Genomic DNA, 24,827 nt, shown 5'->3' with positions numbered 1-24,827 from the left:
GGTGGTCTTTTTGCTATATCCACCTCACACGCTCCGTCTCTGCATGTCATCCTCTTCCCATCCTTCTTTTAGTCCTCTCCAACTGCAGCGAGGGCTGAAATGAATTTCGACTTGTCAATTCTGTTTGAAAAAAAAAGGGTGCAGAGAAGGGTGAGGAGAAAAAGAAGACAGAGAATTAAAAAAGCACGCCAGGTCGCTGTTTGAGTTTCTAAATGCCGGGGCCCGGAACGTGACCTACAGATGTGAGATTCCACCACTTGATGAAATATTAACTAGATTGTAGGACTCGGCGGAGATCAGCTGTGCCGGGAAGCGCTGCATGGAGAGAAAGGGGGGGCGACGGTGAAGAATATCAGGGAGACGGTGGCATCTCAACACGATTAAGGTTGATAGGGTCATGTAAAGGAATGTGGGAATGAAATGGAACTCATTAGTGGAGAGGGAGAAGGATGACAGGGACCTTTATTCATATGTGTGTGTGTGTGCTTCCTCGTGAGCATTGAGACACCCGAAAGTTCCTCCAAGGTCTTTACATGGCAGACAAAGCGTAATGTGAAACATACCGCTCACCTTATCACTGGATTTACAACCCAACAACCCCATTCGTCTTTCTCCACCTTGTTAGTATTACGCATCAGCCCCAAAGTGCTGAGATAAGCCAAGCGCGAGACACGAGAATTAGGGAGTGGAAGTGAGCGTGATGGATGAGATGGCGGGAAATATTCTTGACAGATGGATGAGAAATGAAAAGTTGTTGGTGCTGAAAAAACAAACTCACTAATGGCGATGATCACATCTGGATGGGCTGATACCTAGCAAATGTTGGTTTAAATAAAAAAAAAAAGCTGCTTGACTCCTGCAAAAACACCAAGAGCATTGTCTTGTTTTTATGCAGAACACATGTTTCTTTTCCGTCTTTGCTGTCTTTAGCCATTGCGGCACCATTTCTACACCGTCAAGTACCAAAAGAAAAGGACACTCACCTCAAACCCAACCCTCTTCAAAAGCACTCCCTTGGGAATACATGTCAATATTAAAAAATATATATTTATATATACAAAGGCAGCATATGCAATTTTCCAGGACTTGAAATAACATTCAAAGACAGATTTGCCTCATGGTGGTAAAGTTGCATTGCATGCTAACCACTAGCAGGGCCACCACTCACGCGTCTTTGTGGTGTATTATTCTGTAATGTATTGAGTTGTCATTTCTGCCTGACCTGCTTTTCTTTCTGGAGTAGAGGTAGAAAAAGAAGTAGAAGAAGAGAAAGACCAGAGGCACAGTGATGGGTGGAGGAAGGGTAGTGGGGGGGCAAACTAAGTACATGGGGGATAACAGAGACTGTAGCCTTCTAAATAACTAGCCTTCCAATGCCCCAAATTCATAATAATATAGTCTGCACTGCAGATAAATAAAACACACCCAATTTTCTTGTTAGTGTAGAAATGTGGGCCAGACAGCTGCCTCTGTGTCTTTTTTTTTTCCCAGATCTTTTACGAGATTTGTAGAGAGAGGAAGAGAGAGAGATTATTGTTGTGTTCTCTATCCAACTCCCTCCATGACCTCTACCTCTCAATTTACGCAGGGGGGTTAAATTAGCCAGCCTGATGAGGGCCGTCATTAGTGCGGTAGGGTGCTGGGCTTTGCTGTGCTACAGCGGTTGGCTCTTGCTTTTGTGAGGCGCTGAATAGGGAGAAAACCTGTTCTGCAATAACTAGGTGCAGCAGAGTGGATGGGGTTTGGAAACAGCCCAGTCTGAGGAAAACCCTGGGCATTGTTCTTAGATCAAAGAAAGAGAAAATGGCAATGTAATACAAGCTCAAATTACATGGATGTTTTGTCTTTTTATGTGACAGCCTCGATTTGGGAGCCTTGAGTCTTGATGTTGGGTTGTGGCTTTATTTTTTTTTTCTTTTTCCCAAGCAGCCTTGTTGTGACTAGGTGGCAGAGGGAGGAAGATATTGAAATAGAGGTGGGAAGGATGGAGGAGGAGGGACACAGAGAATCCACAAGGACGCTGGAAGGCCTATTTATGGCAATCACAAACACACATATGGGTATTGATCTGGCATCACAGACCCATGATGTTGCCACTGCACGTGACGCGTGGCGCTCGTCACTGATAGCGGTCACGCTGGTCTCGCTTTAAATCGATGCCCAGACTGCCGCACACGATCACTGCCACCTACATCAGCTAGTAGTGTAAATACAGGGCCTGTATTGCATCAGTCCAATACCAATACCAGCGTTGGTATCGATGCTATCGATATTTGGACGGCTCCAGCCACCTCTAACACCAGCTCCTTTGTGGAGCTAGCGAGCAAAAACAGGTGCCGTCACTGCATATTGTGTGTATGCATGTGCGAGCGAGTCTCATCATCATCCCCTCACTATTAGTCCAGGATACCTCAATGGCAGCCATTGTTTTTCTGCTCCCCCTCGAAACCCCTGGCCTTCTAATTTCTTTCCATGTCTTGATTAAAAAAATTTTGAGGGTGGAGATGGGGGGGCTCCTGCTTCTGCATTCCAGTTAGGTGCTTTCACCTGCACCATTATGAGAGGAGGGCTTTCACTTCAACACAGGATCCCTTCCATCTGCACCGCTGACACTCTCCCACCCACAATATTCCTTCATCCTCCGCCGCTGCTGGCTATCTCGCTGAAGAGTCTTTTATTCCTAGGATACCAGCTGCCCGTAAGGTGATAGGTGAAACAGGTGAAACACACATGTAGACATGCACACAAGTGGGCGGGGACCGAAGGCACAAGGGGGCAATGCTACGCTGGCACCGAACTCCTGCGGGAGCAGACGCAGGTGTCGAGTAATAATGGCTGCTTGACTTCTCGGTACCCTTTGGGTTGGCTATATATATATATATATATATATATATATATATATATATATATATATATATATATATATATATATATGAATATTCTCTACATTCTGCCTGATGCCTTAACAGAGAGCTTCTTTGTTGGTGGTGTCCTATGTAACCTGACCACTTCTTATTCAGTGAATGGGAACAGCTTGCAGGCTACAGAGGGCAAAAACAAGGCCAAAGTCAGTCAGTTCTGAATGAATGTCTTTTGCACTCCTCCTCCAGTGTTTTCATTTTTTTTCTTTCCTGCGTTACTTTTGACTTATTTAAGGAGAAATACTAGAGGGAACAAACAAGCCGGGCTGTTAATTGTGTTTTTCGACACTCCTGTGTTCCCTTAACAAAGTGCCACAAGCAGAGTGCTGGAAAGCTGTGACAGTGGAGACCAAAACAACCTGACGCCATTATCAAATTTCCCATTAGCTTCCCCACTCCCGCCAAAAAAAAAAAAAAAAAAAAAAGTCTGCCCAGTCAACAACCGAGTAATGAGATCTAATAGGGCTGGACGAAAATGAGACCTTAAGAGCATGTTGTGGATCTCCCTGGTTTTATCTTCTTTTTCTTCCTTTCACTGGGAATAGTGTCAGAGAGAAGGCAAGATTGAGGAAAGGAGAGCAGAGAGGGGCTGCTTGCTAAGTGCACTCCAAGAAGAGCCTTGGAGGAAAAGGACTATTTTACATGCGGATTAGTGTGCATATCGCCGTCATCAGACAGTGATACGGGGCCTTGATAGACTGTCTGTCTTTGATGCCTTCTGAGGCGCGGGAGCCTTATCCCTTTTTGCCTATTTTCCTCAAACACACATAGACTGATTCAGCTCTTTAGAGCGGCTGAGATTCTGCAGATTGGATTGTGAGATGCGTTTGCCACTTTTTGTAAAAGAGATCATGTGCCTTTCAAAGTGCAGGCAAATATCTGAACTGGCCCGTGTTAGTATGCAAACGTGCTTTAAATGGCACACACACAGGCACACCTGAGCGAGTCAGGGCATTTGTCTTACCTTTAAACACCACACATAAGTTTGAGATATTTACTTTTGAGAGAGACACAGAGACCTACAAAATGTGCACGTTTACTGTTTTACAGTCCATCGTTCGCTGCTGAACAGCTGTGTAGTGCACTGCTACGGCTACTTCATTTTGCATTCCTACGTCAGACAAAATGAACTCTGTCGGCTGGAAAAGCGGCGCCGCCTTTATTCCTCACCCCCATCCCAAATGCTATTAAAATTTTTGTTATGTTTTCCACTTCATCCCCCCACCCCCACTGGAAATAACACTTGGGGATTGTCTGGGCAGGAGCCAAACACACATAAATTTCAATATTAATTTGGTCGGCACCTCGGCAGCCTCCCCAGCCTCCTAATCTCCTACTGCATATCTTCATTATCTGAAAGTGTGCTTTCATCTTAATTCCATTTTCATCCATCAAACGTCGGGGAGGTTTGACCTTGCGTGATCTCGACCAAGATAGCGAGTCAGGAAGGGAGCCGCCGAGAGTGACAGAGACGGAGATAGCGGAGCGAGGGAAGGGGGAAGTTGGGAGATAAAGGGGTCCGAGTGGAGATGATGAGCAGGAATGGAAGGATTGTTGTTGAAGCTGTGTTAAAAACGTCTTTTGAATGCTTTTGGTAATAATCCTTACGTAACGCCGGCTGGAGTGCAACACCGTGACTCCTCGCTCCTCTGTCGACTCCTCTCCTACCCCGCTTCTCTTTATTCATTCCTTCCCTCACTCGCCCTGGGCTCTTTCCATCCTCCTTCATACCTCTCCCTTCACACCGTCAGTTTATTTATCCTGACATTAGGGTTTAATTACTCATTTGTAGTAATTGTTTTCATAATTGTTTGGATCGTAATCATCCAATGCTTCTGTTGTCAGGAACAGGTGGTGGATGGGACCTGTAAGGGAAGCCTCTGTGTGTCTGTGTGTGTCTGTGTGTGTGTGTGTGCATTGTGATCAGGACATACAGTTGGAATTCATTTGATTGAGGCAAAGACACGCCACCTGGTGGTACTGTTTCATTGAAGTGTGGGACGTGTGGGTGTTTCTAAAAGATGACAAGAGGGCGCAGACAACAGACAAGAGCTGCAGACACGCAAGGAGACGCACGCTACTTATCCCACATGAATGATACATGCCCCCATGATCATACTCAAATAGAACGCCTCATTAGTGGATAAGCTGGATATGCTCTCTAACCTCCCTCAATCTATCTCTCTTCTCTCTCTTTTTGCCTGTTTGGATGGCAGCCCTGATCCCCTAAATGCAGGTTATCTGTCATCAGTGACTCAGGATGGTAAATAAAGAATCATTTATCAGCCTTATTAAAGGCTCTACAGTGTCTCTTTCTCTCCTCCTTATCTCTGTCTTTTTCGTTCTTTGTCCCTCCCTATCCGAAGTCTGTCTATCCCTTTTGATCATATCGCTCCTTTTTTATTTTTCCTTCCCTCTCCCTCTCTCTGCGGTGGCGTTCGTTTTCTTTAGATATGGCATTTGAAGGCTTTTTACATCTTCCATCTGTGCATGTGCGGGACAGGTAGCGACACAAGCGAGCTGCCGCCTCTCATATCCTCAGCGGCGAATGCTCGGCTCCAGGCATTTGGCCGCTTTGCGCCGACTCCGGGCTTTGTTGATGCCATGTCATGCTTTCTGCTGACACCCAGACCTGTGTCACAACGAGCTAATGTTAGCGCCAGCCCCAGGCTTGTCACAAACTGACAGGAGTAGGCCGTTGGTCAGACGCAGCGCTGCCAGTGCCTGTGATGGATCCCCACATGCGACACCTAGATACTCCCACCCCCCCCACCCCCCCAAATGCCAGAGCTGAGAACCTTAGCTGAGGGGGGTGACATGAGAAATGACATGAAGATGCCAAAGACATGACACATACACATGAATGCTGACACTCAGACAGAGGAGAGGGACACTCGCACACACCTGAATGTGCAGGGAGCGATTTCAACTCGATACGCGCACACACTCAGTGAATGGCACGCCATTCAGCTGTCATCGCATAAACCGAGCACTGAAGTAGAAAAGGAGGGGGTAAAAAATACAGGAAATGCGATCTCAGGATTTGCAGGCAGACTCTATGTAAGCAACACCAGGGTCAGGGTTTGGTTGACACTCGTTCCCCATGTCTGCCAGCACTTGTGTCAGCAGCAGCAGCTATAACACGACGACATAGGAGAAGATCCCATCCATTCCTAATGAGAGGATGCAACATAATTCGTAGTTGACGGTAGCGGATGTTGGTGTTGAAACCCGCAAAAAAAGGGGGGAAAAAATTACCACCCTATACATGGAAGTACATCGACACTGACAAGCGTCCCTTTGTGAATTACGAAGCTTTCATTTAGGCCTTTGAATGTCCTTTTTTTTTGCCTCATGCGGTCTGCTACATGACACTGGGCTCGTCTTCATAGTGTTCTTGGAGTTCAGCATCCAAAAAGCAGCTGAATCCTACAAAGGATGTTATTTGTCAGCCCAAAGCTAATCCACTGCCAGTCAAATCTACCCCAACCCTCCCCCCCCTTCTCTACTGTCCCCACCAACAACAATTCATTTTGCTCCAACACCCCATAAACCAAAAAAAAGGACTTTCTCTTTGGCATTCAGAACAGGTCAGGGGTTGGACTAAGCTTCTGAAGATGTTCAAACCCATCCCACCAGAATAGTATCTCTGTTACACCAGTGGCCTAATCCGCCACTTGAAGAGCAATTAAAAGTTTAGCCCAGACTTTAAGAAAGTAACCACGTGTGATCTTTTTCCTGTCTTTTTTTTGCTTCCTCCGGGCCCGTCTCTCTGGCTTTGTGCATGGGGTGCATGCTAATAGCAAAGCGCTAGCAGTGGCACTCTTCCAAAGGCATTCCAACCCCACTGAGGAAAGAAAAGACTAAAGTGGACGAAGAAAGGAAATGGATCTCGGGATGGAAGGATCACCAGTTTTTATATCTTTTTTTTTTCATTTCAATTCTTTAACCTTTCTTTATTCCCTACGCTTCTTTTCAAACTCTTTCCAACGTTTGCATCTTTTTTTCCCAACTTCAATGCCCACTTCCTCATTTTTTTTTCTTTTCTTTCTCAATCCAAAGTGGTTCCCAAAGCACAAGCTCTGAGAATTGATCCCCGCAGAGTTTCCTGTGCCTAGCAACAACTTTATATGGCACAACCCCAACCATACAACAGTAAGAGGCATCGGAGAGTTCGTGTTTCGGGTTCCCCGCTGTCTTTTTGACTTTCCTTGAATGGTTTTTTTTGTCTTGCTGGACCGCATATGTTTATACAACTCTTCGTTATGCCAAAATTGAGGGCAATAAAGGGTCAGTGAGACTCAAGAGAACGGCGGTAGATGAGCACCGGAGGACAGTCAATTGATCGGCGTTCTGTCAGACCATAAAAGCGACCGGCTGGTAAAACAGAAGAGTAAAAACCACCCTCACGATTCCAAAGATCGACGGGAGAGTGCTAATGGCATCATCTACGCTTAACGAGACCGTGCGCCATGTTGCCTGTAATATCTGCACTTCATGTAATAAAACTTTTTTTAAAAGGTGTTTAAAAATGTTATTATCAAGCTTTGCGCCCATGCTTATTAAAGGACCCCACAGCTCACTCACGTAGTTATGAAAAAGAGATTGTGTGCACAGTTAGGGCTAGAAGGTGGAAGCTGGATGCCCTTGTAAGCTTGAAAAGAAAGTTAAAATAAAAGAAAAAAAACTTTTCCTGAACTCAGCAGAATAGAAAAAGAAGAAGAGGAGGAAAAACAACAACACTCTTTGCATCTTTGTTGACTCTGAAGATAACGTTGCAAAAAATAAAACCCTCAACTCGCAGAAGCCTCTTTTATCTCGTCTTTGTTTTTCTTTGGTTTCTCCTGGAGTCTCGGGTGTTCTTTGGAAACGGTACCCCAGTTTTTTTTCTTCCTCCTCCTGTCTCTCTTTTTCTTTCTTTTTTAATGGGAAAGAGTGACCTGGGTGGAATGTGCATGGACTAGTGAATTCTGAAGAAGACGAGGAACAGGAAGAGGAGCGCTGGAGCTTGACAGGGCCAAAGCTATCAGTCAGGCTAGAACCTGATACCTTCGACTCTGCGGGTGGTTGCCCTAAAAGAAAAAAAAGTTGCAGCCAACTGCTCTGTGAAAATTCCCACAACTTACTCAGCCCTAACCGAATCATTTTAAACCTCCGCCCCCCACCGGCCAATCACAGGGGGGACCTAACGGGCCGGAGAGACCCTCCACTTTCAGCCTAATGCCGCTTGCTTTTAACTGCTGAGGCTGCAACGCATCAGCATTCTCCTCTGTAACGTGGTACCTGAGTACAACTGAGCTGCACCCAAATAGAACCTGAACCCCTCTTGATCAGATTCCGATTGATTTCCAGTCAGTTCACCTTGAGGACATTTGTCTTGTTTAATGCTTCAACATCAGTGCATCTCATGATCTCTGGAATTTGCGGTACTCGAATCACACCGCGTGCATTTGATCTTTGCAAAGCGAGCAGGCGCAATTGGGTTAAGCCAATTTTGGATCTCTGTAAGTATGTTGTTTGGTGTACCCTGGCTATTTGGCACTTTCTTTGTGTCTCAGGTGGCGTATCACAGGTCACTGTCTGGCTGCCATTAAATATGAAACATGGGTTCTTAATTACCGATTGGCACTTTTGGCAATCGCGAATGTTCTCGTGTGTCATTCCTTTCTCTTTACTCTATCCTGGCCTCTTTTTCTCCTTTCTTTTTTTAAGCAGGGTCTGTATCTTTCCTTCCATCTCCCTTACTCAAACTTCCTCCTCTGGATCCTTTCTCTTGGTTGACTGCAAAAAGACACTGGTCCTGCAGTTTATGTTTGCTCCCCTCGCCCCACGTCCAACCCAGCCACAATTGCTTCCTGTGGTTCACGGTAGCGGGTCACTGCCATCTGCCAAGGGTATTTACAGCTGAAATTACACACACACATACACACACACACACACATACACACTGTGCATTTCAGCTAGACTCACTTCCATCGTTCTTCCATCCTTTTCTTCATTCAGGGGCTCCATTATAAAGCCAAGTCTTCCTATATGAAGAATTTTAACACCGAACACACACATTTAGTGCATGCAGTGTCACATTGGCATTAATGAGTCAGTTTTGCCAAGTTAAACAAAGAAGGTAAGTGGACTTCTTATAATAAAGAGCCCTTTGACCGTATTGACGTTAAAGTCCTTGTATAACCTAGACTGATCTTATCAGCTATTTTCAACCAGGGTTGTTGGTCTGAGGTTTCATGAAAAGGCAGAGCTCTCCACTTTAAGCAGTGGGTTATCGTTCAAGGTTTTCTGAGAGATAAAAGAAGAAGTAAGACTCACACAAAGTGCGGCTGACAGCGGCTCAGCATTTTGTTTTTGGGGGGGGAAGAGGAAATGAAAATCAAATCCAAGAGGTCACACATTATTGACACTAGTGGCACGGGTCTGTTTTTATTGGCTTTAGGTTTGTTTGAGCGCAGGCTGCCCATCTGTTTTCCCTTTAGCATCCAGGAAATAGCCCGGGCCGAACTTCAGCCAGAGGTCCCAGTAAACCTGTGGCTTGTTTGCACTGTTCATTTTTTTTGAGGGATGACGGATTTGCTCAATCATCCGTTGCTGTCACAGCTGGATTTAGATTGCAGGCACACCCCTTAAAGGCCCTCTGCTGTCAGGACCCTATAAGACTTCCTGGCATCTGGCAAAAATAGAGCAAAGGAGCGTTAACTTGTAATGAAACCCATATATTAAAAGGTTGGCTACTCTCTGACAGGTAGCAGCATGGGGTTTTTACAGCGTACTTTCTCACATATAAAACGATGGCTTTTTGTACAATCCTCCCCTCATCCCCAGCGGGTCACAGCAGATGGCTGCCCCTATCTGAGCTGGAAGTTTCTTCCTGTTAAAAGGGATTTTTTTCCTTCCCACTGTCGCTAAGTGCTTGCTCACAGGGGGGTCGTTTAATTGTTGGGGTTTTCTCTTTATTATTGTAGAGTCTTTACCCTTGAATATGAAGCGCCTTGAGGCAACCGTTGTTATGATGTGGTGCTAAATAAAAAAACTGAATTGAATCGTCTTCAAATGTCCCCAAAATATCCATCATATATTGGACAGTCAATAAAGTGAAGTGGCTTAATCACAGCTTAAGTTTTTTTTTATTTTAATCCTATGGCTGTCCTTTAAAATGCCATTTTCATTACGTGTGTGTATGTGTGTGTACATGTGTGGCAGTGTCTCTGGCTCAGTCACTGCTGAAATGACTGGCAGCTGAGTGGAGCAGAAGGGCAGGAGGTCAGGGTAGGAGGTAGAGGGACCAGCATCAAAGGGCATGTAGTAAGTCAGGCTTAACAAACACTCCAGGTCTGAAAATGGCCAATATCTAGTGAGAGGAGGTCAACTCTGTGCCATATGACAGCATGGATAGACAGTGAGGAGGGCAGCTTCACTCACTTTTTATTTCTCCGTGTGAAATCTCACTTGCCCGTGCTCATGCATTACATTATCTTCGAGCAAAATCCCATTTGTCAACCCAAGTCCTGTGTGTATGCATGCATGCATGTGTGTGCGCGCGTGTGTGTCCGTATGCAAAGGAGATAATTGTTAAATTTTCCCTGCGGTTTGGACATGTGTCGAGTCCCAAAACGGTCTTCCCTGTGAATGAGAGAGAGAGAGAAAAATTGGTCGTGACAACCAGAAAGCCATATGTTATTTCACACAGCATGCTGGACAATTATTTATTTATTTATTTTCCTGTGCTGGCAACTAGCGAAGCACGCACCTAGATGTAGGCACACAAAAAGAAGTTGAGAAAAAAAAAGGGAACCACAGAGAAAGAATCACTTTAAGAAAAAAAAAATTCATTTATTTAAAAGACACAGAATGAAGGGAGCGAAGGTTGCTGTGCAGACGGCGGCGGTTGCTGCAGATTCTAATCCAAAGCCTCCGGCGATCTCTGCATGAACTCCATTTCTGGTCTGCAAACAAATTAGGTTTTTTTTTTTCTTTTCTATCTTGCGTTCCCTCCAGTGAAAATAAGGGGGGAAATTCAGGTGAATAACATGCATTTGTTCATTTTCCTTTCTTTTTTTTTCCTTCTTTTCTCCCTTCCAGTCAGTTTCTTTCCACTCCACCCCACAAACTCAATTTTTCCTCGGCGTGCACCGGCTGGAGTGTTTCTTTTCTTTGCCGCGATCTCGCCTGCTATTCATTAGGCAGCAGTCATTTAATTTGTATCATTAGAAAACCGTGTTTCCCAAGGACTATGGCACTGCTCTAAATCTGATCCAGACAAAGTGCTTTTTTTTTTTTTTAGCTCAAATGGACTTGTTAACACACACCTCTCACTAAACAAGTGTTTTGAAGAAATAGAATAAAACCAAACAAACAAACCAAAAAGAAAACAGGGTTTAATATCTTAACATCTCTTCAAGTGTTATTACACTTATAGAGAGCAGTTCTCCTTCTGGGCTCCGGTTTTAATTATGCAACAAATGTTTGACTATCCAAGTGAAATTTGCATGAATATTTATACCAATTCATTTGTTGAGTGTTGATTGTAATTACATGGAAACATGATTTATTGCCAAGATTGCTGTGTTAGCCAGCCAGCCATAGAAAGACAACCAGGCAGAAATATATAAATATATGTAAATTTGCCCACATACACACACCCGTTCAGCAAAAAAAAAAGCTCTTTTTTCCCAGTGGCTTGTGGGAAATTTTCATTATCAGAAAGAGAATACGCCACACTGTGTGCCTGGCAGAACTTTCTTAAACTAAGTTTAAGAGTTTAAATGATGGAGAGGTCCACTTAAAAAAAAACATGACTGTTCACCTCAAAATCAGGTTTACAGCTTTTGACCGTGACCTGTAGTGCTGCGCTGTTTCGGTCTCAATTTGCAAGAAATTATCTGTAGACATGCTGGACATCTCTTGAATATAATAGAAGTGAATTGCACTCACTGTGTTGGAGCCCAAAACAGTAGATTTTACAAAAACTCAGCATAAGTGTTTCTTGTCATAGAATCATGGCCTGGTTACTTAAGAAAAAAAAGGAAAGAAAATCTGATAAATGAAGTGTAAGTAATTATATTTGATCTTAAGTGATGTGGTGACCAGAAACTTTTGGCAACTTAACTGACTTTGAGCCAAATAACCTTTGGTGACTGTTGGCGGATGGGACCCGAGATAGACTTTTCTCAACTTATATGCACGAGACTGAAGCGACTACCATGAGAAGATAGGATACCACTGACTGAGACATGAACTGGTAGTACATCCAAGAGTACGGTACCTAGATAACAGAAGCCTGGAATGTCCGAAATGGACTACGAGTTTGTTTCAAAGCAAATTGTTTCTAAGTGAAAGACAGTATAAAAAAATGGACGTAGTTACCGTGACATTGCTAGTTGTTCTTTTGAAGTCTCCCTCAGATTCCTCAAGATGAGCTTTGTCAAACAATAGATGCGTCGAGAGATGGTGGGTCTGACTGTAAATCCACAGTCTGAGTCGCTAACGAGTTCTATTGAATAACTTACAAAATATACTTAATTTTTATTCTAATATCACCTAAAAATGAGTGACTGAGCCCATGAGCAGGAAAGAGTGTACAAAGGTCATTTTAGAAAGCCATTTTCCAATAGACCAGTAATCTTTTCCCACGTGTGAGACTAATAAAGGTTTATCTTATCTTATCGTTTATGTAACCACTGCTATCGTCCTCTGATGGCCTTTGCTATGTCCATGTTTCATGCCACGCTCCAGATACATCGGAATTCGGATGTCCGAACTCAGGAGCAATGTCACTTAACGTCTAGATGCACCAGTCAAAAGAACCAAGTAGCTGGCCAACATCACAGCCAAGCTCGTCCTCATATCACCAAGCTAGATGCTTTTTTGGGGGGTGGGATACAGTTGGTATTTTCGGCAAAATCAAGTGTGTTTTCTTTTCTTTTTTGGGTAATTTGGTCCTGACAATAGACATTTGTGCTGAGTATATTTTTTTTAAAGCATTTTTATCTATTTATTTATTTTTGTCTTTTGTGGACCGCAAGGCTATTGGCGTCTACTCAACAGAAGGGAAACATTTTTAGAGCTGATTTCTTCAAAACTAGGCAATTGGGATCAAAATGTTTGACTTTGCAGTGAGCTGTCCCTTTAAGCTGGCCTTTCAACACTTTGTTTTTGAGTTAATGGATCTCTGCCACGTGTAAATATCTGTTGACAGAAGGAGTTTGACGCGATGCTTTCACATCTGCATCTGAGACTGAGCGACAGTGTTAGATGAGTTACGCATGATGTGCAAATTTCAAAGTGCAGGCAACCGTGGCTGATAATAGATTGTACTTCATCAGGTGACACGAATGGGGAACGAATGGAGGGAGAATGCTTTAAGAAGAGAACATTTTTGAGTAATGGGCCTCTGTCCCTGTGTAATATTCTTATGATGAAACAAGGAAACAAGGAGAGCAGAAGGAGGAGTATGTGTCTGTGTGTAGAGGTGTGTGCGTGGGACGTGGGGTAAAATCGGAAGAGATGGAGAACACGAGAAGGTGATGAGGTCCAGTGAGGTGCAAGAGAGAAGATGTGCTGCACCAGAGGCGAGCTCCGACAGTGTTTGCATGTAATTAATTAACGGCATTAGCCATTTGTAATGCCATTTATTCTGGTAATGACCAAGCCTGGTGTTTGGTTCTTCGCCCTGCGCTCATTCTTTCTTTCATTTCTCCTCTCTGCCATTTACCTTTGTACAACGCTAAGGCAGGGGATTAGGAGACACGGAGAGTGGAAAAAGAAAATCAGGCTGATACAGTGAGAAAGAGGCCTCGGCTTTAATGACATGCTCTGTTACTGCTTAACACAAGACACTGTTCAATAATGTGTTAGAGCGGGCTACGCATATTGACAGCGTGAACCCACAGCTCATCAAGAAAAGCCTTTTGTACGTGCGCACTTAGTCGCATGCTGTCAAGTGGGTGTGCCTATTTGTGTGCGCCCGTCTTTTGCCTTTTGCGCCTTCGCTCTCTGGCAGCGAATCAGACCTCCCGGAGAGCTGAAAGCTTGTTCACCTTGTCCTCGTTTTAGTGGGAAAGTAAACAAGTGAATGAGGCTGATGCACCACCATTCCCCCACTCCCACTCCCTCTTTCCATTTTAGCTGTATTTAACACACAAATCTAGCTAGCTACCATGTCTCCTTGGTCCCTTGAGTTCTAAGCGTGCTTGTGAAAGACTCCTTTGTGCAGCTTCTTCTGTGTCCTTTTGAAAGTTTTCAGGGTTAGAGAAAGGCAAAGTAGTTCTTTCTTGGCTACTCTGATAGAAGAGATCATAGTTTTATTTTTGAGGGTGGCATTAGAGCTAGTTTGGTTGCTAAGGTAGCTGCTAATACCCTTAGCCATGGCCTTCACTGAGTCTACGTATCCTAGCCTCCCTTGTTTTCCTAACCTATGTCCCTGCCATCCTGACTTGAATCCCTTCTATTTCCAAAGGATCCCGCTCCCAAGCTGACATCCAATAATAAAAGTTGAAAAAAAAAAAAGTAAAGAAGTCCCTTTAATAGTGACCCTCGGCCGTTTGGTTTCTCTTGTAGCCGTTTCGCCGAGTGACCTTCTCGGTGGTGAGCCAGCCCCAGGATCCTCACCAGCAGGGATCGCTGCAGAGCTGCTACGACAGCGGCCTGGATGAGTCGGAGACACCGAGCAGCAAGAGTTCGTCGGGCCCCCGGCTGGGCGCCCTTCCCCTTCCCGAGGACAGCTACGAGAGGACAACGCCGGATGGCAGTGTCGGTGAGGCAGAGCACATGGAAAATGGTAGGGGCAAACACTGAAAGGAGATGTAGAAACCGTTAAGACACAGGAACAACACATGCACATAACTGGCTAGAGAAATCCAAGCGGGACGCTGTAGAAAGCATCACAAGCAAAGTGCAGAAACACACGAGCGTCCCTTTTTCTTTCTTTCCTTCTTTTTTTGTGCTAAAATGCTTCTGTTGTCAGTTCGACATTTCTCTGTGCCAAGGGTATGGATGTGGTGTGGTGCTTGTGATGCAACTATTTTTTGCTGAAGCCTAAAGCTCATTCAGTGTACATTGTATGAACAACGAGGTCCAGGATTTATTATAAAACCGAGGTCTCTGTTTCAGAAACAGAAGGCTTATTTGATCAAAGGGGCTACAAGAGGGAATATGTAGCAGACGAATTCTTTTAGATCAACCACCTTTCAGGGCCGTCTTTATCCTTCTAGTTTGTTGCTTTGTTGCACCGTTTTACAAATCCCGCTGAATTCCGTTTACAGGCTAGATCTCAGCTGCAGGGGAGGATAGGTGTTCAGAAAGATCTCGCTCTCTAGCTCGCCTTGCATTCTTTGAGATAAAGTAAAAGAGGTGTAACGGGGAGGGGGCTAATACTCTGAATTGTTTAGAAGCTGTACAGGCAGCTGCTGCACTGATTTGTGATTTGTGTTTGGCCTCGAGGCCCTCACCAAGGAGTTCATTTTGCTTCAATTAAGGGATCGAACCGATGATCCGTGTGTTGTAATGCATAAAGACTCCAGCCTAGAGAGAGTGGACGGGAGCGGTGGCAGAGTGAAAAAAAAAATCCTTTGTAAAAGCTTCTTCTCTTGCAGAACCTTCTCCTCACAGCTAGCCTGAACTAGTTTCCTACCAAAGCCAAAATATATATGTGTGTGTGTGTGTGTGTGTGTGTGTGTGTATCTGGGTGTGCAGTGAGAGATGAGGGTAATGGTCCCATTCATAGTCTAGGAGTCTGAGGCGATGCTTAACAAGGAGTAGCTGTCTTGAGAGTGCTAAGCCTAAGTGCAGAGGCTTCCCCACTGCAGCTTAGGATAAGGATATTCAAATGGCTTAAAGATTCACATCCTCTCTTTTTTACAATGGAGCTGTTAGGCGGATGATGCCCTTACCTTATTTTAAATCAGTGCGGTCAACACAAGCACCATTACATCCACAAGGTGGAGCCTGGACAAACACCTGGTTCTACCTCAAGGGCCGATGTCTAGTTATGGTGTTTGCACTGACTCGAGACAAGCAACAGAAAGTTAGTCAAATCAGACAGATGGGCACATCAAACAGGCCGTTATACCGGAGTGTCCACAGTGAGCTTTTTCAAATTTCGGCCCCGACACAGATTGAAGGGGATTTGAAACACTTTGATGTGAGCATGTGAGCTGATAAGGCTACCTCGTGGATATTAAAAATCTCAATTTTCCGACAACGAGTGCCCATTAAATTACCAAATAAGTCTTTAAATTAAAAGGATCGTTTCATTTTGGTTTCTGTTACAGGAAGGGGGGTGAGTCGATAGCGATCCGGTTAAGGAGCCTGTCGAGTAAAACCACTTTTAGAATAAATACGGCACAAATAGGGAAATGCATTAAACCAAAGATGGAGCGTTTGATACCCAAGGAGCTCTCATACTGGTCCAAATATGCCCACCAGTTTCACTTCTTAGCTCAATGTGCATGTTTTCGCTAATTCCTCAGCTTGGTGAAAAGCATACTGACGCTTCAGAGGAGATTTGCTGGAGAACAGAGTCAAGGTCAATTCATGAATCAGTCTCCATCTAAGAGAAACAACACTCTCCGCTGTTGCTGCTATCTTTAGTGAGATCGGCTGAACTGGTGTGTGTGCGTGTGTGAGAAAGGCAAGGCAACAGCACATGTGTGATTGGAAGAAAAGGGAGCGCTTGTGAACGCTGGCTTGATATTGTTTAAAAAATCAGCCTCTACATCTCACATTTCTTTTGCAGCACAGTTATACAAATTGGAGTTCTTACACAGTTTGTACTCCGAGGCTATGAGCTGATATAATCTGGTAGGCAGCGGGGTGGCCTTGTGGTCTGAGAGACTATAATTGGTCTAGGTCCTGTGATTCAGTCCCAGAGAGAGAGAGCGAGAGAGAGGGAGGAAAAAAAAAAAGCATCTCTGTGCTTCCAGTTAAAGCGTCCTTGAGGACACCGCCGAGTCCCTGCTTGCTCACTTATGGCAGGTCGCTCTGAATGAGGGCATCAGCTAAATACCTAAGTGTAAAGTAAATGCAATCATCTAAGGTTAGGCTAAATATTGGCAAACTGCTTCAGCCTCTGCGGTCATTAGCATCCCTTCTCGTGTTGTGGCAAGAGCTCGCACAGAAAGCATCAGCACCGCATTTACTCAGTGTTAACCCCCACCACCCCACCCCCCAAACATGCCTTTTTTTCCTTTTTTTTTTTTTAGAAAATGAGGGCATTACGAGGAAGAAGGAAAACAAAAGTCAGCAGATGGCTTGCTGTGGCGCTTGTTGCCGACAAGGGCATCATTAGCGGCATGTAACTATGTAACTGCAGACATTTATGTGCGTAATGCAACGGCTATGTCCTATAGTAGGCCCAAATCTCAACCTTGCCCCTGGAAGCATTAGTATCTGTTTGACAACTTTAGAAACTGAGGATTTGAGAGTTGTTGTATTTTTTCCCCCCTTGTTATCGATCCATCATGTTTGATTGCCGTCTCTTTGTGTTAGGGTGAAATGCAGACAAAAGCGAGTGTCTGCTTTTTTCGATTCGGAGCATTTTCCAGCTCTCGGTTACTCGTTGTCGATCAATGTTCGCACGAACAATCGGCCTCCACCGCAGCTGCTCACATTCATGAATGCATGCATGCAAGTAGCCCCCACCACACACACACACACACACTCACATTGTGTGTTCACCCTGCCTCCTTTTCCCCGTCCTTCCTTTCTTTCCACCCTGCACAGATGTGCTGAGGGACCGTGTTTTCTTTTCCTCATCTCCTTCATCAAGGTCATGTTGCAAACTTTATTATTTTCTGTTGGGTTCCTTCTTTCCGTGGGGAGCGTTAAAAGAAAAACATTTAAAATAAAAAAAGCAAAACAAAAAACAATCAACCTCTCCATCCAAGACAGATTCTTCCCACACTGACTCAGAACAGGGAGTTCATCGTGGGAATATGAACACATTGTTGACCTCAAACACACACTGCTTGATCAGCCTGAGAGACATCCAAAAAGTCTGTGCCAGGAAGCGATAGGAAGTTTTGCTGCACCTCTCCCAACGCCGTTGAACAAAACTGAAATTTCATACTTGCGAGTTACCTGCTCAGGACGCAAAATAATTCAATTTTGCTGCCATTATACTTGGGCCTCCGTATCGCTCAGAGACGCCACTCGGTACGTCTCAATGAAGTCTTGGTCTTTTTTTGATGCTCAGTTGGACCCCCACCCCTCCTCGCACCCTCGCATCCTCACTTATTCATAAGCTTACCCCGGCGCTCATCAGATATTCATAAACATTTGGAGTCAAACAGCCGATTAGGCCGTTATGGATGTCGAACAGCCCTTCCAGATGTACGCCGTTATCGGCGGGTCAAAGACTCGTGCTCTATTATTGATCGCCGCATCGCCAGGGGGGCAGAGGATTTTTCAATTTTTACCGTGTTAGTTCAAGTGCACGTCAAAATAACATGCTTCCACATTGCTCTTTCATGATGAGTTACGTGTCTGAGGTGTGCAAAGTGTTTTTTTTTTCTTTTTTTGTAAAGGCTCTGCATGAATCTGAGCAGCTCCCGGCACTGAAGATGTAATAACATTTTTCAGTAGATCAGTGCAGCTATGCAGTGTGATGTGCTTGTTGCTGTAGGTCACGCTGCCAAGGATGTATCGCATTTGATCCACAACATCACATTATATACATATATTTTTTCTTTACAAAATTGCTAATATATATCTATAACCTCTTACTTTTAAGGTTCACCTTTTGCATTCAAACCATGTTATGTACACTGAGCTGGCAGTGGCTATGCTGGGGTTAGCAAGGCCTGCTGATACTACTGTATGTGGACATAGCACCAAATCACAACAGCAGTCGCCTCAAAGTGCTTCATGTTGCACGGTAAAGAACCTACAGTAATATAAAGAAACCCCAACAATTCGAAGACCCTCTATGAGCAAGCATTTGGCAACAGTGGGGAGGAAAAACTCTCTTTTAAGAGGAAGAAACCTTTCCCAGAGAGGTGCAGCTATCTGACCTGACCATTTGGGAACGTTGAGAATGTAGAGGACAGGACAGTGTTAATAGACTTTGTATTTTCTGCCTGAATTTTGTTTTCAAGAAATATACAATGCTTGTGTGATATGCGCAGTATAACTAACGTATAACCTGACTTGTACCTGCAGGAGATCGTTGACTCAACTTTTTATTCACCTCTGCATCACAGTGCAGATCTCACAGAGGCTGACGCCTGTGCTGAATGCAGAGGCAGAGGAGCACCGCAAATTTATTGTAGCCTCTAAGAGAGTGATAGCACGTCCTACTGGCTGCTAATGTTAGCATGCCTCCCACGTTTTCTTTTCTGCATTGGCTGGCAGACAATCACCCACAGCACACACACACAGACACACACACAGACCAAACACTACCTTTCTCCTGTCTGTCCTGCTGAGAAATCTCGGGGTACCACCGCTGGATTACAAACATCATCATTTAGCATTGGCTAGTCGGTTCAATAGAGTAGGACAGACAAGTGGCGCATCACAGCGGTTATCAATCAGGTAGTCAGCGAGAACAAACACCATCTGAGCCTTTGCTAACAAAATCACCAAGTACAAAGCAAACGCCGGACAGACAGACGCTCAAATGCCCACTTTTAGACAAAAATCATCTCTTTGTCGTCTTACACACACACACAGACGCGTGCGCGCACGCACATCCACCCTTCATTCGGCGCAATGAGCCACTGAGTCATTTTCCAGCTCTGTGAAGCACCTCACTAGATCACTTCATTGTTGTTGTTTCTCCATTTCCAAAGCTTTACCCGTTGGAATGCCGCTTTGCCTGGTTAATAGTGTGCGTGTTTGTGTGTGAGGCTGTTCATTAGGCAGGCCCAATTGTAGGGCCAGATGGCAAAGCGAGTTTGTTTAATTAAAACCATTCATATTTCAAGAGTCGAGCGGCAGCAGCGCTGGTCTTAGGTCTGATTTCCCTCAACTTGGTGGCGAGATTTGTGTGTGTGTGTGTGTTTCTGTAACTGGTAGTGTAAAAAAAAAGAAAAAAAATCACTCAGCGGAAGGGAGCCGTGCTATCAATCAGCATGTTACACAATATATTCACCCCACCGCCTCCCGCTTGTGCATTCCCCAAGGTCACGGCGTAAAAACACCACAGCATTAATCCGAAAATTAAAGTCAGCAAAGGAATGAAAGGGAATGATAATCTGTTACATCTTTAAAAAAGCCTATAAATTATTCGGGCGCTTGTGCATTTTGCAGCAAGGTTTAAATTCTGCGCGCGCCTCCAGTCGTGCCGTGTGTCTCTCATTCATTTCCATCTGTCCCTAACCACTCGCCCCTTATTTTCTTTTATTTTTTGAGAGTGTGTGTGATATCTTCAGGCAAGGGGACAGCATGAGAGATAGAAAGAACAAGAGAACCTGGTGTGATGATGTGAGAAAAAAAAAACACTGGGGGGGGGGGGGGACATAAAAAGAGATATGAGTGGCAAGACAGAGTACATGAGTAACACGCCACACAGGAGCCTAGAAATGAATGGGAGGTTGGAAATAGACCAGGAGATAGCGAGGAAAAAAAATTAACAGACAACAAAATAGAGAGAGAGAGAGAAACAGAAGGAAAACGCCAAGGATGGAGGTTATGGAGTCGCCGGCAGGGAGTGGCGGTTGACAGACAGAGATGATTGATCACTGCTCAGGTGGAGGAGGCAGGTATTCAAATCATACCCAAGTGTCACATCCGTGATCCCATCTTTCTCCTCACACAGGCACATTTGGACTTTGAAGCCCCTTCAGTGCAGCCTTCACTTCAGTGCCGCAGCACGCTGACAGAATTAAGCTCGAGGAATACCTGCTCTTAAAAACCAACTGGAGAAACCCGAGGAAGGAGCGGGCGAAGGCTCATTTATGTTTGCGATGAAGGATTGGTTCAAGCAAAGTGCCGGAAACAAAACTTTCTCTCATTTACTTCCGTTGGCATCCACGGAGCTACATAAATCATCTGCTGGTATCATCTTTGACCCACATCTGAATGTTGAGTCTCACTAAGCTCGACTGGGCTTCGATGAACTGTTTAATTCATATTTTCATTTTCTCCCCGCTTTGATCATCGCAGGTCACAGTCTTCATAGTCCGTCTCCAATTGATGCAGAATGCAGCAGGTCACATAACACACCTACTTTTGCTTCCCTTCACTGGCTCCAAATGAAATCCACTTTAAAATCCTGTTATTAACATACACTGAAAAAAGTCTAACATGCAGTCATTCATTCAATCTAATAAGTGCCATTCAAAACAGAATAAAATCATTGATTTGATTGTGAAACCCTTTCTTTTTGCATTTTAAAATACCACTTTTGATTTGGATGAAACTAAATATCTGTACAAAGGACACAACGCAAAGTTTTTGATTTCTCTCAAAACATATATTTCTTTTCATGTTGAACAGATAATATCTTTAATTTGAGTCAAAGTGATTTGCACTTGAACACGCCCACCAGAAATAGACCGGGACCCATTTTTATTCTGCATGGCTGCTGGAAACATCGTGTCACATCTTTGATTAATTTCATCTGAAAATAAACGTAAGTAAAGCCAAGTGTGTTACAAAAGCTTGTATAATTTGTATTGCCAAAATTGCAGAAAATAACCCCATTTAAGCTGGGTCGACAGCCACCCCTAATTTTTGCATGATTGTAGCTGCTAGCTATAAGCTAGCTAGCTATCCTGCGCAATGTTAGAACTGGTTACCAGAAACCGACCATCACAGTCGGGAATGCAAGTTAGGCAAAAAGCCGTTTTTTACCAGTATACTAACTAGCTAGCGTTACCACAATGCATCGGTGGTGGATACAGCTAGCTAGCATAAGTTCATAGTTCATAACATTCATAGTATAACTCCGTGCTCCGCTTCGTTTGAATTTTTCTGGTGAGCTCGCGGTTTCTAGACACAAGCTTGTGTTTGTGCGCGCACGTTTGTCTCTCTTCATATAAATATCTGTGTGTTATGTGTGTGTACACCGAGCGCAAAAGATAATTATTAATGTGCATGATTTAGAGACAGAAATAACACGCCAGCATATAAGATCAGTGACATAAGACTAATTCCTTCAATTGACTTTCAGGCGCGGCTCGGAAAAATGTGCATTTTCTGAAGAAATTGTAATTTTAACAGCAAAAAATTGACCCTATGCCAAACTTAGTCGCTAATGGCTGGTCTGTAGACTGTTTGGTATGTCATGTTACGTATTTCTTGGTTTTTCTATGTAATGTGTTTTATAGAGAAGTAACATTATTCTTTTTTTTCTGTATGCTTTCAGAACCACAGATCGCTCCATCCATTCCATGGCTGAAGCATACATTTTCATTTAATCTGAACAGGTATCATTTTGCATTTACACTGCACATCCTTTTTAAACATTTCATAATAATCTAGACTCTCCCTCATTATCCTCTCATTCACCTTGCTGATGTGTTGAGGACTTGATAAAAGAATACATGGTATGTCCATATCTGTTCTGTCTCTACATGAGATGCAGTCTCTTGATGTAAATTTGACAACTCTGCTATTAAATGCAATGATTAATGTAGGACAGCAACGATTAATCAACTCATCAAGTTAATATCTTAGGGTTCTGTATTGTTTTCTTTTTTTTTTCTTGGGCTTTGTGGAACATTTATGAAAATGTTCCACTATTGATTTAATTTAATGATTATACAATTCACAATCTGATTAGGCAAATAATTGTTCTAATAGTCTGTGACCAAACAACTATCAAAATAGTAGTTTATTATGGTCAAAGATTTATCAGGTGTGCCAGACTTCAGTTCTTCACTTGTACATTTTGTTCCATATTTTACCTCAAGATATCCCAGAAAGATGAAGCTGAGGAAGAGCTGCAGAGTACCACCATGGCACTCTTCGTCTTCAGGGACAACGCAAGCCTCCTACATCAGCCTCGAGACATCGGGATAATCATTGATGGTGTGGAAGTCCTGAATGAGTTGCCTTCTGTGGCAGCTGGAGTGGCAATGGTCTTTGGACTCTGTTATGCTCTTAATATGGAATATCCACGAGGATTCAGGTTCACCTTTGAGGCTCTTCAAAAGATTATGATGGAGCTTGACTTTAACAAGATGACCTCTAAGATTCGCAAACTTAATTGTGAACTTAACACTGCACAGTAGTGTGTTTGCATGCATGTGTATGTGCACATGCATGTGCATGTGTGCTTGGTTATTTTGCTTGGTTGGCCTGCAGTGGTATTCTACATTCAAAATTTATAAGAACACCCATTTGAAAGGGAGATTTAAGTTGATTTCATTGATACATGTGTAGATTTATTTTATTTTTTTTACATTGTACAGGCACAGTGCACATATAAACATTTTTGAGTACTTGCAAATTGGTTTAAAAAGAGTTTTTATAATGGTTTTATGCCAGTTTTAGACAGGTTGCAGGTTTTATACTGGTTTTCAAAAGATTGCAGGTTTTATAAAACAAACATTTCTCTAATCATTTCTGCCGTAGCACTAAATCTGTATATTACTAATCCTCTCTATTGATTATAGTTAAAATGGTTTGGAACAATAAATAATTTTGAAATAATTGGTTGGCCAACTGTCTTGTTTTTTATAGGAAATGCAGAGCATTTTTGAACTGAAATAAAATGAAATGTAAAAAATATAGTTTGAATATATGTAAATCAATTACCTGGCTTCAATACAAACATATTAGTTCATGTTAATTTGGTTCGAATGTGAATACATTAGGTTGGTTAAATTTCAATATATTAGCTTGGTTCAATAATTAAAATATGGTTCTATGTAAAAAAATCAATTTGGATCAATGCAAAATTTAAAGTTTCAGTCAAGTCTAGTAATATTGTTTATATCAACATAAAAGTATCAGGTCATATCAAGTGACTCAATTTGGATTCTATAAAGCCAAATATTTTGCATGTGACAACCGGACATCATTTTTTTTTATTTGAATAGGGTTATTCTTTTTACAGTGTATAAAGCGCCACATGGGCAGACCCCTCATTATATATATCCAGCTACTGACAGCTTGTCGCGGCAGCCGGTTACTCAGATCATCTGATCAAGGTCTCCTGACTGTTCCAGCCTTGTCATGTTTATAAGGTTGTAGCGCCCAAACTTTGGAAAAGCCTTCCTCGGCCTATCAGGTTAGCCGAGTGTGTGCTTTGTTTTAAATGGCTCCTGAGAACTAATTTCTTTAGGTTAGATTCCCCTTAATCATTCCCTCAGTTTGTTAAATCGTATGAAAGTGTGTATGTTGGAATGAATGTGTGACTCTGTGTGTGTGTGTTTGAATGTGTAGCTTAATGGTGTGGCTTTTATTCAAACTGTGAAGGACATTGTAACTCTGTGTTTTGAAACGTGCTATGCAATTAAAGTCATTATGGAGACTTCACGGTTTATTTGAAGAAAATTTAATGATGTACATCGGAGTGTTTTTTTTTTCTCCCAGCTTACAGCGTGGAAAAAATGCAGTTTAAGAAAAGCATGAGGTTAGTTTTCTGTGGACAGAAGCAGCGATTTCAACTCAAAGGTAAATAATGGGATTATTTAGTTGGGAGATGATTTAAAGATTTAATTGTGCAAAGTAATTATGTCATTTTTACGTTTTTGGGGGGAACAAATTAAATTAAACTCACCTGCCTGCAATTTCTTTAGGGAAACAGGAGACAGCGAAAGGCAAACAGAGGCAAACCAATCCACTAAATCAGGGATGTCAAACTCATTTTACATTGTGGACCAGATGTAGACCACTTTGATCTCAAGTGAGCCAAACCAGTGACACTCCTCCTTCTGTCAGTGTGAAAAAGTTTAACTACATGTTTAATCCCTGAGATATGTTAACATAAAAAAAGGAATCTCAACAGGA

At 43.3% G+C, this 24,827-nt stretch overlaps 1 protein-coding gene across 1 annotated transcript in view; it reads left to right on the top strand.

Annotated features, from left to right (window-relative positions):
* The window catches only part of pcdh7b (protocadherin 7b), a 118,191-nt gene that overhangs the window by 39,489 nt on the left and 53,875 nt on the right, over window positions 1-24,827 (top strand). Inside the window, 2 exon segments of the mRNA XM_080903318.1 lie at window positions 14,487-14,615; window positions 14,617-14,706. Of these exon segments, the coding sequence (XP_080759444.1) occupies window positions 14,487-14,615; window positions 14,617-14,706 (219 nt within the window).

This window comes from Rhamphochromis sp. 'chilingali' (genome assembly GCF_963969265.1).
Source record: "Rhamphochromis sp. 'chilingali' genome assembly, chromosome: 1".
NCBI lineage: Eukaryota > Metazoa > Chordata > Actinopteri > Cichliformes > Cichlidae > Rhamphochromis > Rhamphochromis sp. 'chilingali'.
This window is presented reverse-complemented; position numbering and strand designations above follow the sequence as displayed.